General features: G+C 34.7%; 1 protein-coding gene and 1 long non-coding RNA gene across 3 annotated transcripts; both read right to left on the bottom strand.

The window, feature by feature from the left end:
* Positions 1-125: 125 nt before the first annotated feature.
* On the bottom strand, positions 126-10,150 carry zgc:153911 (uncharacterized protein LOC768172 homolog). 2 transcript variants are annotated; one of them, XM_042737316.1, is made up of 6 exons: positions 9,747-10,150; positions 9,344-9,427; positions 8,405-8,555; positions 1,768-2,115; positions 1,377-1,661; positions 126-1,268 (listed from the first exon to the last, which is right to left on the bottom strand). In XM_042737316.1, exons 3-6 carry the CDS (start codon positions 8,472-8,474, stop codon positions 1,072-1,074), a joined length of 900 nt encoding a protein of 299 aa, XP_042593250.1. In that variant the 5' UTR covers positions 8,475-8,555; positions 9,344-9,427; positions 9,747-10,150; the 3' UTR covers positions 126-1,071. The 2 variants fall into 2 exon arrangements, with proteins under 2 accessions (XP_042593250.1, XP_042593251.1); XM_042737317.1 differs by lacking the exons at positions 8,405-8,555; positions 9,344-9,427; positions 9,747-10,150 and adding an exon at positions 3,278-3,517.
* Positions 7,052-8,394, bottom strand: LOC109100649. Its single transcript, XR_006156317.1, has 2 exons — positions 7,907-8,394; positions 7,052-7,794 (listed from the first exon to the last, which is right to left on the bottom strand). It is a non-coding gene; the product is annotated as an uncharacterized LOC109100649 (long non-coding RNA).
* Positions 10,151-12,618: the final 2,468 nt, after the last annotated feature.

Here is a 12,618-nt window from a genome sequence, read left to right on the forward strand (position 1 = left end):
TGCCATTATTTCTGCAACAATTCCATCTGAATATTTGGTTTCCATTTGCACTAAACAACTTTTTTTTTTTTAAAGGAAAAAAGCTAGATGTACATGTGCAGTCATGATCTGTGAAGCAACTCTGGTGAGAGACTTTGCAAGTATGTATTTAATTTTTTCTGCAGTGTTTTCTTAATGTAATAAGATACACCCATTACAGATGCAAGTATGACCATTCTGAATAAAACATTTGGAATATTACAATCACTATTATCATTAGTGGTTTTACACAGTCCATACAAATTGAAATCTCAATACAGTTCACAGTTATAAAAAAGTTTAACAAATGTAAAAACCAGTCTAAAAAACATTGTAAACAAATAGCAAACATTGTTAATTTACTGCAATTTTACTCTGCCATCAGGTAAAAGTAAAATAAATGATCCCAATATTGAATATTGCACAGTAGAAAATCAACAATGCTGCACATTACAATATGTTATGAGTGACAAAATTCTGGGTGTGTTAAGAACCCAAAAAAGTCCAGGGGCTAGTTGCATAAACTGCTTAGATTAGTCTTAATAATGCAATTTTCTTTTCTTAGACTTGTCATAACTTTTTTAAATCAGTTACAAAAAGGTATACTGCTCTAATTTGAATGAAAACACAAGACTTACAGTTGCCCTTTGGCTAACTGGTAGGTGCTCAACCTACTTTTCAAGACTTTTTCTATATTTATGCAACTGGCCTCTGGTTAGTTCAGATGGGAGAGACACTACAATTATCTGTTTTATATGGCACTAGAATGATTGTTTGAAATGTTACATAGAGTAATGTAAAGGATCAGGGCATGTAACTAATAAACTTTGTACTATTTGTTAAAAGCTGCCAAGGTTAGGAAATGACATCAAAGAAATCTCAATACACTAGTCAACATTTGAAGTGGATCAAAACCATACAGTGTATTTAACTGTAAACAATATAAAAATATATATATAATGCTGTTGTTGGTCATGCAAATCACAGAACACTTTTCATAAATAGGATAACTGTTAGTTGAAGTGGTTTTGTAACATAACTATTATGGACATATTAAACATTTTCCATTAAAAATTTGGATTTAATTTCCGTAAAGCCATTTTGTTTTGTCTGTTCTCTTCTACTTCTTCTTGTTATAAACACAGACAATAAACTCATCACGATCAGCAGCAGCAGCAGCAGAATAACTGGGATATATATGAAGCACCCATGACATCTGTATGCTGACTCTCCTTGCTTCTCACTCTTATCTGTACAAAGAAATTGAATTAAAATAAACCAAAAATCAGTTAAACACTTACATTTTCTTGATGATTCAAGAGCATTTTAAAATGACTTCTATTTTTGAAAGTCCTTACCTGAGTAGAGCTGGATGTCTCTCCTGATGTCTTGTCCCAGGGGTTTGTTGTGCAGTATGAACGTCAAAGAAGAATTTGACACGCCTGTGAGATTTAACCAACTAGACACAACATAAAGTCCTGTCTGTGTGTCCTGTGCAATGTGTGTTTGTGTCCGGTTAGTGATGTCTGAGTTCTCCATCAGCCACTGCAGTGTGGGAGAAGGGTAACCCCCATCTGAGGTCACCAGAAGATTCACTCCATCAGTTAACAATGAGAACAGCAGACGAGGTTCAGAGTAGAAAGCTGAAAAACAACAACATAGACATTAAAACCCAGGGCAGATTCAGTCATAGTCTCTATATTGTTTCACATGATTTTCTAATAACATCGGTTCATGTTGCTTTGTTACCTGCAATTTTCACTCCAAAGCTCTTCTTCTGGCTGCCAGTGTTTGTGCTGATGGAGCAGGTGTACACACCGGCGTCCTGAGGAGAGACTTTGTCCAGTCTGAGTGATGCGTTTCCTCTTGCCATCTCCTGAATGAACAGACTTGTGCGGTTGACAAAATGCTGATTCTGACGGTCGAGCTGGTCCTGACTGTAGTAGAAGCTGTGAACAACATCCAGTCCACGCTGCCAGGTGATAACGGTGCTCTTCAGATCCCATGAGCTGTCCACAGGGAAGGAGCAGTGGAGGATCAGCGCCTCGCTGTAAAACCCAGTGACAGTGTCTCTGGGCACAGTAATCTCAAACTCAGCTAGAAAGTGAAGGAGAGAGAAAAACATGAACATTTGATTACCATAATCACTCATTACTTGGTTGATGAGATGATTATTTCAATATGTTTAAATAATTGAAATATTTTAGTTGTATTTATAAACCTATATGAGGAACAGTGTAATGCCATTTATTGGCAAGGATGAATTAAATGGGGGGGGGGGGTTGAACCCACACTGAAACTCGAGATAAAACTGTTTCCTTATGTCCTTATCAAGCGTTATAAAAAAACCCTATGCCACCTACACCACAAATCTGGCAGAACAAGAAATGGATGATCGTTATTATAAGTTAGTTGATAGGAATTTCAGGAAATTGAAGAATTTTAAGTTCTACTGAAACTCAACATAAGTTTGTGATCATATTACGGCTGTTTTTTCTTCATTTTAATTATTTAAAACCTTTTTCTGTTTACTCTTTGGAAAGAAAAAAACAAAACCATCACTGGGGTGGTAACCTTTTAAAATGTACTAAAACTTCACATTTATTTTTAAAGTACTAATAAGTACCTTTAAGATATTAATATACCACTTGAGGCAAATAAGGTACAAATATGTATCTTGCAGCCTATGTATCTTACCCATTTTAAACTGCTATGAATATAAAACCTTGTCGTTATGCTACCCTATAAAGGCAGAACGTGCCTAATATGTGCTGTGACAGAATAAGGGTTTGCTTCTGTTATTGTTCAGAGAAAGTGTGACTTACAAGCAGTTTTTTTCAGTTTCAGTGTTAACATATTACAGCCTTTCCTCTTAAGACTTATTTTATTTCCACCTAACGTTACACACTCAGTACTGAACAAAATTCACATCACGTGCACTGCATAGGCTACGTGTAAGTATGGATATCGTTTGGAAAAAGAAAATAAAACAATTGGTCACTTATCCCTAAGCTGTGGCATGCTGAGCCACTTGACTACTTCTTTATGTTATTTTGAGAAGCCTAATGTTTGTTTAGCCCTGTTTTGGAGTCTTATAATAGGTAATAATATCAGATTAATATTGTAATCGTTCAGTTTCACCTCTATGAATATAACAACTCTGTAAATACTGTCTGAATAATCTGGACTTTTTTGAGCGGCTCCTTAAAGATTATTTTAAAATGTATTATAGTTTGAATAATTTATCAGAAGTACTCACTGAAACAGGAGGCTTCAAAAAGAAGGAGAGACAGGCACAACACTTTCAGGTTCATATCACGGTCCACGGCCGCTGGTAACAGATAAATCCTCTATAAACCCCCGAATCACACCAGATGAACTTCGAGATGGTGTTCTCTGTTGTATGTCGGGGAAGATCACACCTGACGACCTTTGAGATATCAGTCCACAGTCCACACCGCCATCCTATTTAACTTAACCTCCTCCATTCTGTTGACTCCGCCTCTCCTGCGTCATTGTTTCACTTGAACTTTTTTTCTTGTGGTAAAAATGGGTGCGGACATTTGTATATTATATGGGTCTGGCTTCCGGTCTCAACTGCGTCCACTCCGTCCTGCTGTTTTTGGTTGAGGACATTTTTATTTTTTATGGTTGTTATTGAAAGTTGGTGTGTCTTATCATATTATTTTAATGTAGTATCTTAACAATAATAGATTGTTTGGGTCAAAATTATCGATTTTTCTTTTATGCAATAAAAATCATTAGGATAGCCTAAGTAAATACGTTCCACTGAGATATTTTGTAAATTTCAAACCGTAAATATAACAAAACTTTTTTCTTTTTTTCAAATTTTTTTGATTAGTAACCTAATATGCATTGCTAAGGACTTCATTTAGACAACTTTAAAGGCGATTTTCTCAATATTTTTATATTTTTGCTACCTCAGATTCCAGATTTTCAAATAATTGTATCTCGGCCAGATGTTGTCCTATCCTAACAAACCATACATCAAACCATAATCCTATTTATTCAGCTTTCAGATCATGTATAAATCTCAATTTTAAAAAATGAACCCTTATGACTGCTTTTGTGGTGCAGGGTCACATATGATTACCTCCTGTAACAAAAAGGCAACTAAAACGTTTAATGTGTGCTCATTCTTTTTGGTGATTGTGTAATTTTTATTTAATAATATGAAAATATTTTTTTTTTTGTAGGAAAGATTGTTATGTTTATTGTGATCTGCTTTTTTCCCTCATTTATTTATTTATTTATTTTTAATCTCTCTTCTCTCTCTTTCTTTTGAATTTAAATTGCTATGTATTGTTTGGCCATCCTTGAACCCCTGGCCCTTTTCTGTGGCGCATGTTTTTTCACTTTTGTATTTCCTAAGCAAATGTTTAATAAAAAATAAAATAAAAATAATAGAGAGAATTATCTTATATAATAAGAGAATAATTAAGAATTATTCGCTAACAATACATTATCAAACAAGTAGTTATCACTAGGCTACTAGCGGGATGATGTTTATTAATGATGTTTATTAATATAGGCTACTATTAATACTAATTAATGTTTAAGAGCACACATTCTTGAATATAACAGTAACGTCCCAAAGATTGTGCATTATTGATCTAGCCTATGTTTTAAACCGAGTTGACTACTGTTGCTATCATAGAAAAAGCACGTGACAAAGGCACGTCGAAACTCGCTTTTTAGTGCTTGTTTCGTAACGCTTTTATAGCTGTTTTATGATGCTATTTTGCTGACAATCTTAGTCTTATTATCTCCCATATGCATCTTTTTTCCTTCATGCAAACTCTCTCTCTCTCTCTCTCTCTCTCTCTCTCACACACACACACATTGATTTTTTTTTAATTGGAACAAATCATAGACGCAGTGTTTTATATAGAAGTGATATTAATTAAACCCCAATCCTCGCCATCCTAAATCAGACCCTAACACAAACCTCTACAGTGCACGAAGGACAGAACTTCATATAAAGTATTATGAATTAGTATTATGAACGTTATCAGGTAAACAAACAACGCTACAACAAGAACAAAACTTTGTTTTTGTGTTGTCGTTATACTGGTTATTAAAACAATTAAATCGCTTAAAGATAAAATTACAGATCCTATAGCAACCTGAACAACGAGAATGGGCAGCGCCTATCCGACGTCACGGAAACATTACAACATACTTCACATGGCACTGTTGTTTACATACCATAGAAACTCCTCTGTCTTTTCCCTTTTACTTGTTGAATTGGACTGTCTTGTTTCATCTCCTAGACATACAAATAACAAAAAGAGTGCCAAATTTTTGATGTAGGGTGAATTGCCCTAATGTGGGAGACTGCGCAGAAACCAAAAGTGGGGAAGTAGCCAAAGCTGTGGTATCTTGTCATCAAAATCACATGACCGCTCAGATGTCCAGTCATATTTGAAATCAGAGCAATCATCAGGCAGGGAGCACATTGTGTGAAGTCAGTGACATAGAGTTTGGACAAACTTGATATTAAGGAGTATAAATTAATTTTGAACAAGACAGTCCTGTTACTTGTTGGTCTAATGTGCTTATAAAATGTTTGTCCATCAAAATATATGATAACTTTGTATGTATAAACTATATATTTTATATTTTTGATCAAATTTCCTATAGTGTCCCACTTTAGTAAATGTGGTTTCGAAAAGTGGAACAGTATGACTAGCCTAATGTGGGACAGTACTTCAGTCAGTCAAAAATGTGTGGTAGGGCATGGTTTGTGGGACAAACATGGTTATTATATATATATATATTTTATTTATTATGCAGTGTTAGAGTGCTGTTACTCCAGAAGTTTAAGGTCATGGGAATTTATTTTTCTTTCTTGGAGGGTGGTTTGAAGGCTCTTTGTGGTTCTTGTGTGTGTGTGTGCGTGTGTGTACCTGGTATCCCCAATGTTATGAGGACCAGATGTCCCCACAAGTATAGTAATACTAGTACATTTTGAAATTTTTTTGGTCAAACAAGCTTATAAATCATACAGAATAAAGTGTTTTAAAAATCGTAAATGTTTTTAAAATAGCAGAAAGTTTTGTGTGTGGGGTAGGTTTAGGTGTTGCAAGATTTTATATTTTGCCTTCAAAAAGTTGTTGTTTACTAAAATGGGTTTAGGTGTTGAGTGATTTTATTTTTTGTGTTCATTTAGTTGTTTCTATCTACATAACAACATAGACCAATGATAATAGTTGTTTAATGTCTTTATAATAAATTCATCAATGCATTCTATTGTATTATTTGTCTGATGATGTTCAGTTATCCATGTTTCAACCATACATAACCAAAAGCATTTTACTATTGCACATGAATCAAGGTGATTTTGGCCTTTTATCATATACTTTTCAGTGTCCCACATTAGGAACACAACTGTCCCACATTAGGAAGCTGTAGATTTTCTCAGACGATTTGCACTTAGAGCACTAATATGTCTACAATTTCTTTTATGAATGTGTTATCTGCATGTTCTCTTTTGATTTGATTAGGACACATCCTGGGGTTTTTAAAATGGCATTGCAAGCAAAAAAATTGATACTCACAGAGTAACTTGCCCAACACTGCTCATTGATGCATTCATTGAGTTGTCATTTATTTTAATTTATTTTATATTATTTTTCCATTGTTTTTTACTTTTATGATTTTGTGGTTTACACATTCAATACAATTACAACAACAACAAATACAAAAGAGCTAGGGGGCAGGGACGTGCACAGACATTTTGAGGGGCAGGGGCTCAAGTGGAGAACAAGGCATTTCTCATATTTATTTAAAAAAAATTCTAAACAAAATGTCAAATATATTAGGGGTGTGCGATATTGACAAAAATATATATCTCAAGATTTTCTGGGATTTTAATCGATAAAAATAATTTGATGATATTTTGCTGAGTGTGTTATTGTGCTGATCTTAAGGACTAATGTAAATATGAGTAAAAGTAAAAATTGTGATGAATACATTACAGTGGGTAGAAAAGAATAATACAAAATAATAATAATAAACTATACAAATTTTACAGTACACAGTACACACACAAGATGTTGTGATGCCAATACTGTGGTCCAAAATTATGACAAACAACTACTTCCAATACACTCTTCAACTCTGTCCCTCCTTACCACAATCACACTGCACAGGAATTATACAAAAAATCATATATACAATAAATAGTAAAATTAAATGGAGGAGGGTTTCTACAGTAAGGATATGGCAAATGTTACTTAAACCAGGCAGTATGTCCTGTATTACAGATGGTGAGCTTATGTGTCTGATGAAGATAACATTAAACATATTCAATTTTAATATTTAAAAGTTTACATATCATGGTGATCTTTTACATTCCACGTCTCCTTCAAACCCCACTGGGTTGTTTTCCACTGAGAATTTGAGTCCCATTTTACTTTTTCTGTTAAGCAGCTGAATTTCAGAATGGAACCCTATTTCCGTAAAGCCATTTAGTTTGGTCTGTTCTCTTGTCAGTCATAAGTTTCATAAAAAGGATAACTGTTAGTTGAAGTGGTTTTGTAACATAACTATTATGGACATATTAAACATTTTCCATTAAGAATTTGGATTTAATTTCCGTAAAGCCATTTTGTTTTGTCTGTTCTCTTCTACTTCTTCTTGTAATAAACACAGACAATACACTCATCACGATCAGCACCAGCAGAATAACTGGGATATATATGAAGCACCCATGACATCTGTATGCTGACTCTCCTTGCCTCTCACCCTTATCTGTAAAAATAATTTTAATTAAATTAAAATGCTGATTAGTTTTAAACACTTAAATATTAATGATGATTCAAATGCATTTTAATATTGTTTGTTTTTGACAGTCCTTCCTTACCTAAATCCAGTTGGATGTCTCTCCTGAGGTCTTGTCCCAGGGGGTTGTTGTGGAGTATGAATGTAAGAAAGGTTTTAGTGCCTTTGGTGAGATTTAACCAACTAGACACAACATAAAGTCCTGTCTGTGTGTCCTGTGCAATGTGTGTTTGTGTCCGGTTAGTGATGTCTGAGTTCTGCATCAGCCACTGCAGTGTAGGAGAAGGGTAACCCCCATCTGAGGTCACCAGAAGATTCACTCCATCAGTTAACAATGAGAACTGCAGACGAGGTTGTCTAAACTTTTGTACATTAGTTGTAATGTATTATCAACAAACACTAAATAATAATGAACAACTGTATATTAATACTAAACATATACATTCTACATTGTTGTTCTTTGATAATTCATAATACATAACCAACGTTAAAGACTTTAACATTTTTATTCCAGTGCACTTTTAATAAAGAACATTTTGAAATTCCATAATAATTTCAATAATTTCTCAAAATTACTCACTATAACAGGGTGCTTTAAAAAGAAGGAGAAACAGGCAGAAAACTGTCACTCGTAGCTTGAGTGGGTTCATATCACTTTCACGGCGGCTGCAAACAGGTAAACACCCTCCGTGAGGTGCTGGAGACGTCTGCGCAGATCAACCCACGTGATCCTGTAATGATCAAACCAGATGATTCAAGATTCAAGATTTTTATTTGTCACATACACAAGTATACAGAGCATATTTAACCAGCAGTGAAATGTGAGTAGATGAACTTTGTGACTAAAGTTACTAAGCTTACTGCAGCTAAACATACAGGTGAAACAAAGCCAAATACGGGCTAAAAGTATTAAGTGTAACAATCGTTTCAAAGGCAAGGTGATTGGGCAATCTAGACTTAATGAGAAGCTTTATATAAGAGTTATACAAGGTAATTTTAATAACTGGAAATACTCAGGGGCGGACTGGCAATCGGGAGCACCGGGACATTTCCCGGTGGCCTGTTGGTCATTCTGGCCTGCTGGCAGTGGCAGACTGGGACAGTAAATCAGGCCGGGAATTTGACTCCACCCCAGGCCACCTCTGTTGCTGCAGTCACCACCACCCAATTCATGTGTCCACCAGACTGCTAAACTTGTAGGCTAACCCTGTTAGTTGATGTAACGGGTAGATTACCATACATAATATGAATGGATAAATAAATAAAACCCTCAAAAACTCACTATGAATACACCATCTGTATCATCTTTCCCTGAATCCCTCTCTCTCTCACTCTGCACATCTAGTTTCTCTGCAATATGAAATAAGCACTTTCAATAATCTATATTAATTGTGCAGCCATCAATTGTATGTCCCCATGATCACAGTCCTACTACTGATGATCTTATAAATCATAAAAGCACATATTGTTCTAAGAGTATAGCCAGCATGTTTAGTTTTGCTTATAGCTTAAACTCTACCTGAAGGTTCCTGCTCTGACTCAAAAGCTGAACTGTCCACCCCCTCTTGTTTAACAGCAGGAGCGCTGTTGCTTCCTTCGACACCTTCAAAATAAATAAATGAACATTGTAGACTAGGCTACATATTGTAGGCTAGAAATGAAAAAATCAAAATTTCTGGTCAAATTTGGCACTAAAAAAATACTGTATCCCCATATGTAAAACAGTGTGCTAGTTTGTCATTAAGATGCTCTTTTAAAACTTCTATCATTATATATATTTGTAATATTTTTTTTAGAATAGTTTTTATCTATTGTAAGTCGCTTTGGATGAAAGCGTCCGTCTGCTAAATGATTACGTAAATAGGCTATAAGGTCACGTCAGCCTGATTGACTGCACAGCGGCAGCCGGCAGCCATACTCACTGAAACAGTTGGCATCAAAAAAGAGACAGTCAGAACACTTTCAGGTTCATATGACGGTCCATGGCCACTGGTAACAGGTAAATCTGGTAAAACTGGTAACAGGAAATGTTTAAGCACACACATTCTTGAATATGACATTCAAAAGGTTGTGCTTTAATTTCTAGTAAAAAAAAAATCCTATTTTCTTAAACCGAGGTGCTGTTTAAAAAAATGTTTCCTAATATCCTTATACATAAGCAATGAAAAACCCTATGCCACCTACATCTCACAAAACTGCACAAAAAAACAGATATGAATGAATAGTCTCACATTAGTTTGATAAATCAATCCAGTAATAGCACCAAAACCCCAACTGCTCCCCGGGGGCTGCAGCAATCTGGCTGCCCACTGCTCCAGGTGTGTGTTCACTACTGTGTGTGTGCACTTGGATGGGTTAAATGCAGAGCACAAATTCCGAGTATGGGTCCCTTACTCAGCCATACTTGGCCACACATCACTTCACTTTCACTTTAAAGTGTACTAATATGTAGTTTTTAAGTACTAATAAGTACCTTAAAGGCACTAATATGTACCATTTGGGGGTAAATAAGGTTCAAATATCTACCTTGTAGCCTTTGTACCTTGACTTTGAATTTCCACCATTTCTCCTGTTTCACCATTCACTAAACTTTAAACTATTATGAATATAAAACCTTGCCACTGATTTATGCTGCGCTACAAATGCAGAACATAGTATCTGTGCAGTAACAGAAGGGTTTGCTTCTGTTATGGTTGAGAGAAAACGTCTAAGTTAAAATCAGAAATTAATCAAAAGACAAAAACATTTTTTCAGTTTCAGTGTTAACATATTAGGCAACAGCATTTTGTATTAACTGATGTGTCTAACATTACATACTGAACAAAATTTACATCACGTGCACTGCACACGTATTTAGTTTTTTTCAACTGCTTACACACAAAATCTTTTCTTGGCACACAATTTCTGAAACCTGACACTCAGACACCAGAACCATACACCAAATTTGCAAAACCATACACTAATTCTCGGCCTTTGATGAAGTTTTCAATTCATTAAACACTTATTGCAAAACACAACACACAATTCTCTATGTAATACACAAAAATGTAACAGGGATTATTATTATGGCAAAGGTGTTTGCAAATGCTTAAGATGTGCTTGTGATACGTTGAAGATTATTTAAAGATTTTATTATAGTTTAGAAATAAAACTGGTTTTACTTGTCACTGATCTATATCAAATCTATAACATATTTGGATGAATATAATTTCCTTCATTCAATCTCACACACATTGATTTTTTTATATTAATTGGGACAAATCATAGACGCAGTGTTTTATACAGAAGAGATATTTATTAAACCCCAGTCCTCGGTATCCTAAATCTAACCCTAACACCAGGGGCGTAGCTTTGGTTTGATCATTGGGGGGTTGAAGTGTGAGCTGTTTTAGTAGAGTCCCGGCTCATGCTCAATAAGGTTTATTTATTTGTTTGTTTGCAATAACAACTACCCAAGAATAAAATAAAGCATATTTCGTTACCCTTTGAAACTTACAAGGGTACTGGGGAAGTGCTCAGTGTAGCTCCCCAGGAGCCTACATTCAGCATTGGCTCATATTCGCGCTCAACCATAGTCTCAAAACTATCGTTTTCAATGACTTCAAAATCAATATTTTGTTCGCTTATTCACCACACTTATATTTAGTTGCGCACAGTAATTGCTCTGCAGCATAGCCATTCAAGTCAGTTGCTTGCGGTAGTAAAACATCACATCATTGTCCATCAAACATTGCCGCCTTGAGGAATAAAGGTGAATTACACTTATCAAGTCATCAGATATTTAATTATAGGATCTGCAGGAAAAATAAACTTACACTATTACATACCTCAGGTCGCTAGTGACATTATAGCCTTACACCTTTTTACCAAAGAAAAAAAAAATGGAAAACAGTGTTTTACATTTTATTTTTTTCGTGTTATATTGTTTATAATGAATAGATTGAGCGAACGGTGGAAGTCTAACTTTAAAAAAAAAGGTATGCATGGTGTATTTATATTCGTTTTTAGGAGACATTTAGGTTATGTGGCAATGTGTAAATGGAACAGTTTAAACAAATCGGATAGCTATATGATCAGTAGAAACACAAAGTGACAAGTGCATGCTTGGTTTCAGAACCATTTCACTACTTTTTAAATTAGGTAAGCATCAATAACAGCAATGCACAGTGAGCTAAAGCCTTGCATGAGTTACAAGTCATTACTTTTACAAATAATTGCAACTGCATTTTAATAATATATTGACATAAAAATTCATATTTTTTTATTGATGATAAAGTAATAAAGTTTTTTATAGTGTGAACTATCCTGGGTGACACTTTGCTGTATTGTTTCCTGTCGCAATCACAGCACAATTTAATTGGTTTAATTGACGAGAACTGTGCAACCCAATAACTGATGCCTATATTTTAGACTACGGTCTAAAAAATGTTGTGTGGTACAGAGTAGATGATGCTAGTATGTTAAACTAATAATGTGTACATTGCAATGCAAATCACTAATGACAAAAATGCCTGCCAAATTTGTAAAAAACTTTACCCTTTTCTTATGTCCTTCAGTACATAAATTAATATCATATGACCTTTTTTTAGCTTCTGAAAAAAAAAAAACGGAAAAAAAAACATGACCGGTAAATGGTAATCTAATCTAAATCTAAGTCTTGATTGACTTTGTTGTTTGACATTCATACTGTTCGCTTAATATATGATGCCTATGACAACTACATAGTCTACCACCATCCTGTGACTAAAGCAGTTCTTTATTTTGAATTATGTATAATGTTTATACATTGCAGCA

Source organism: Cyprinus carpio, chromosome B13 (assembly GCF_018340385.1).
Source record: "Cyprinus carpio isolate SPL01 chromosome B13, ASM1834038v1, whole genome shotgun sequence".
NCBI lineage: Eukaryota > Metazoa > Chordata > Actinopteri > Cypriniformes > Cyprinidae > Cyprinus > Cyprinus carpio.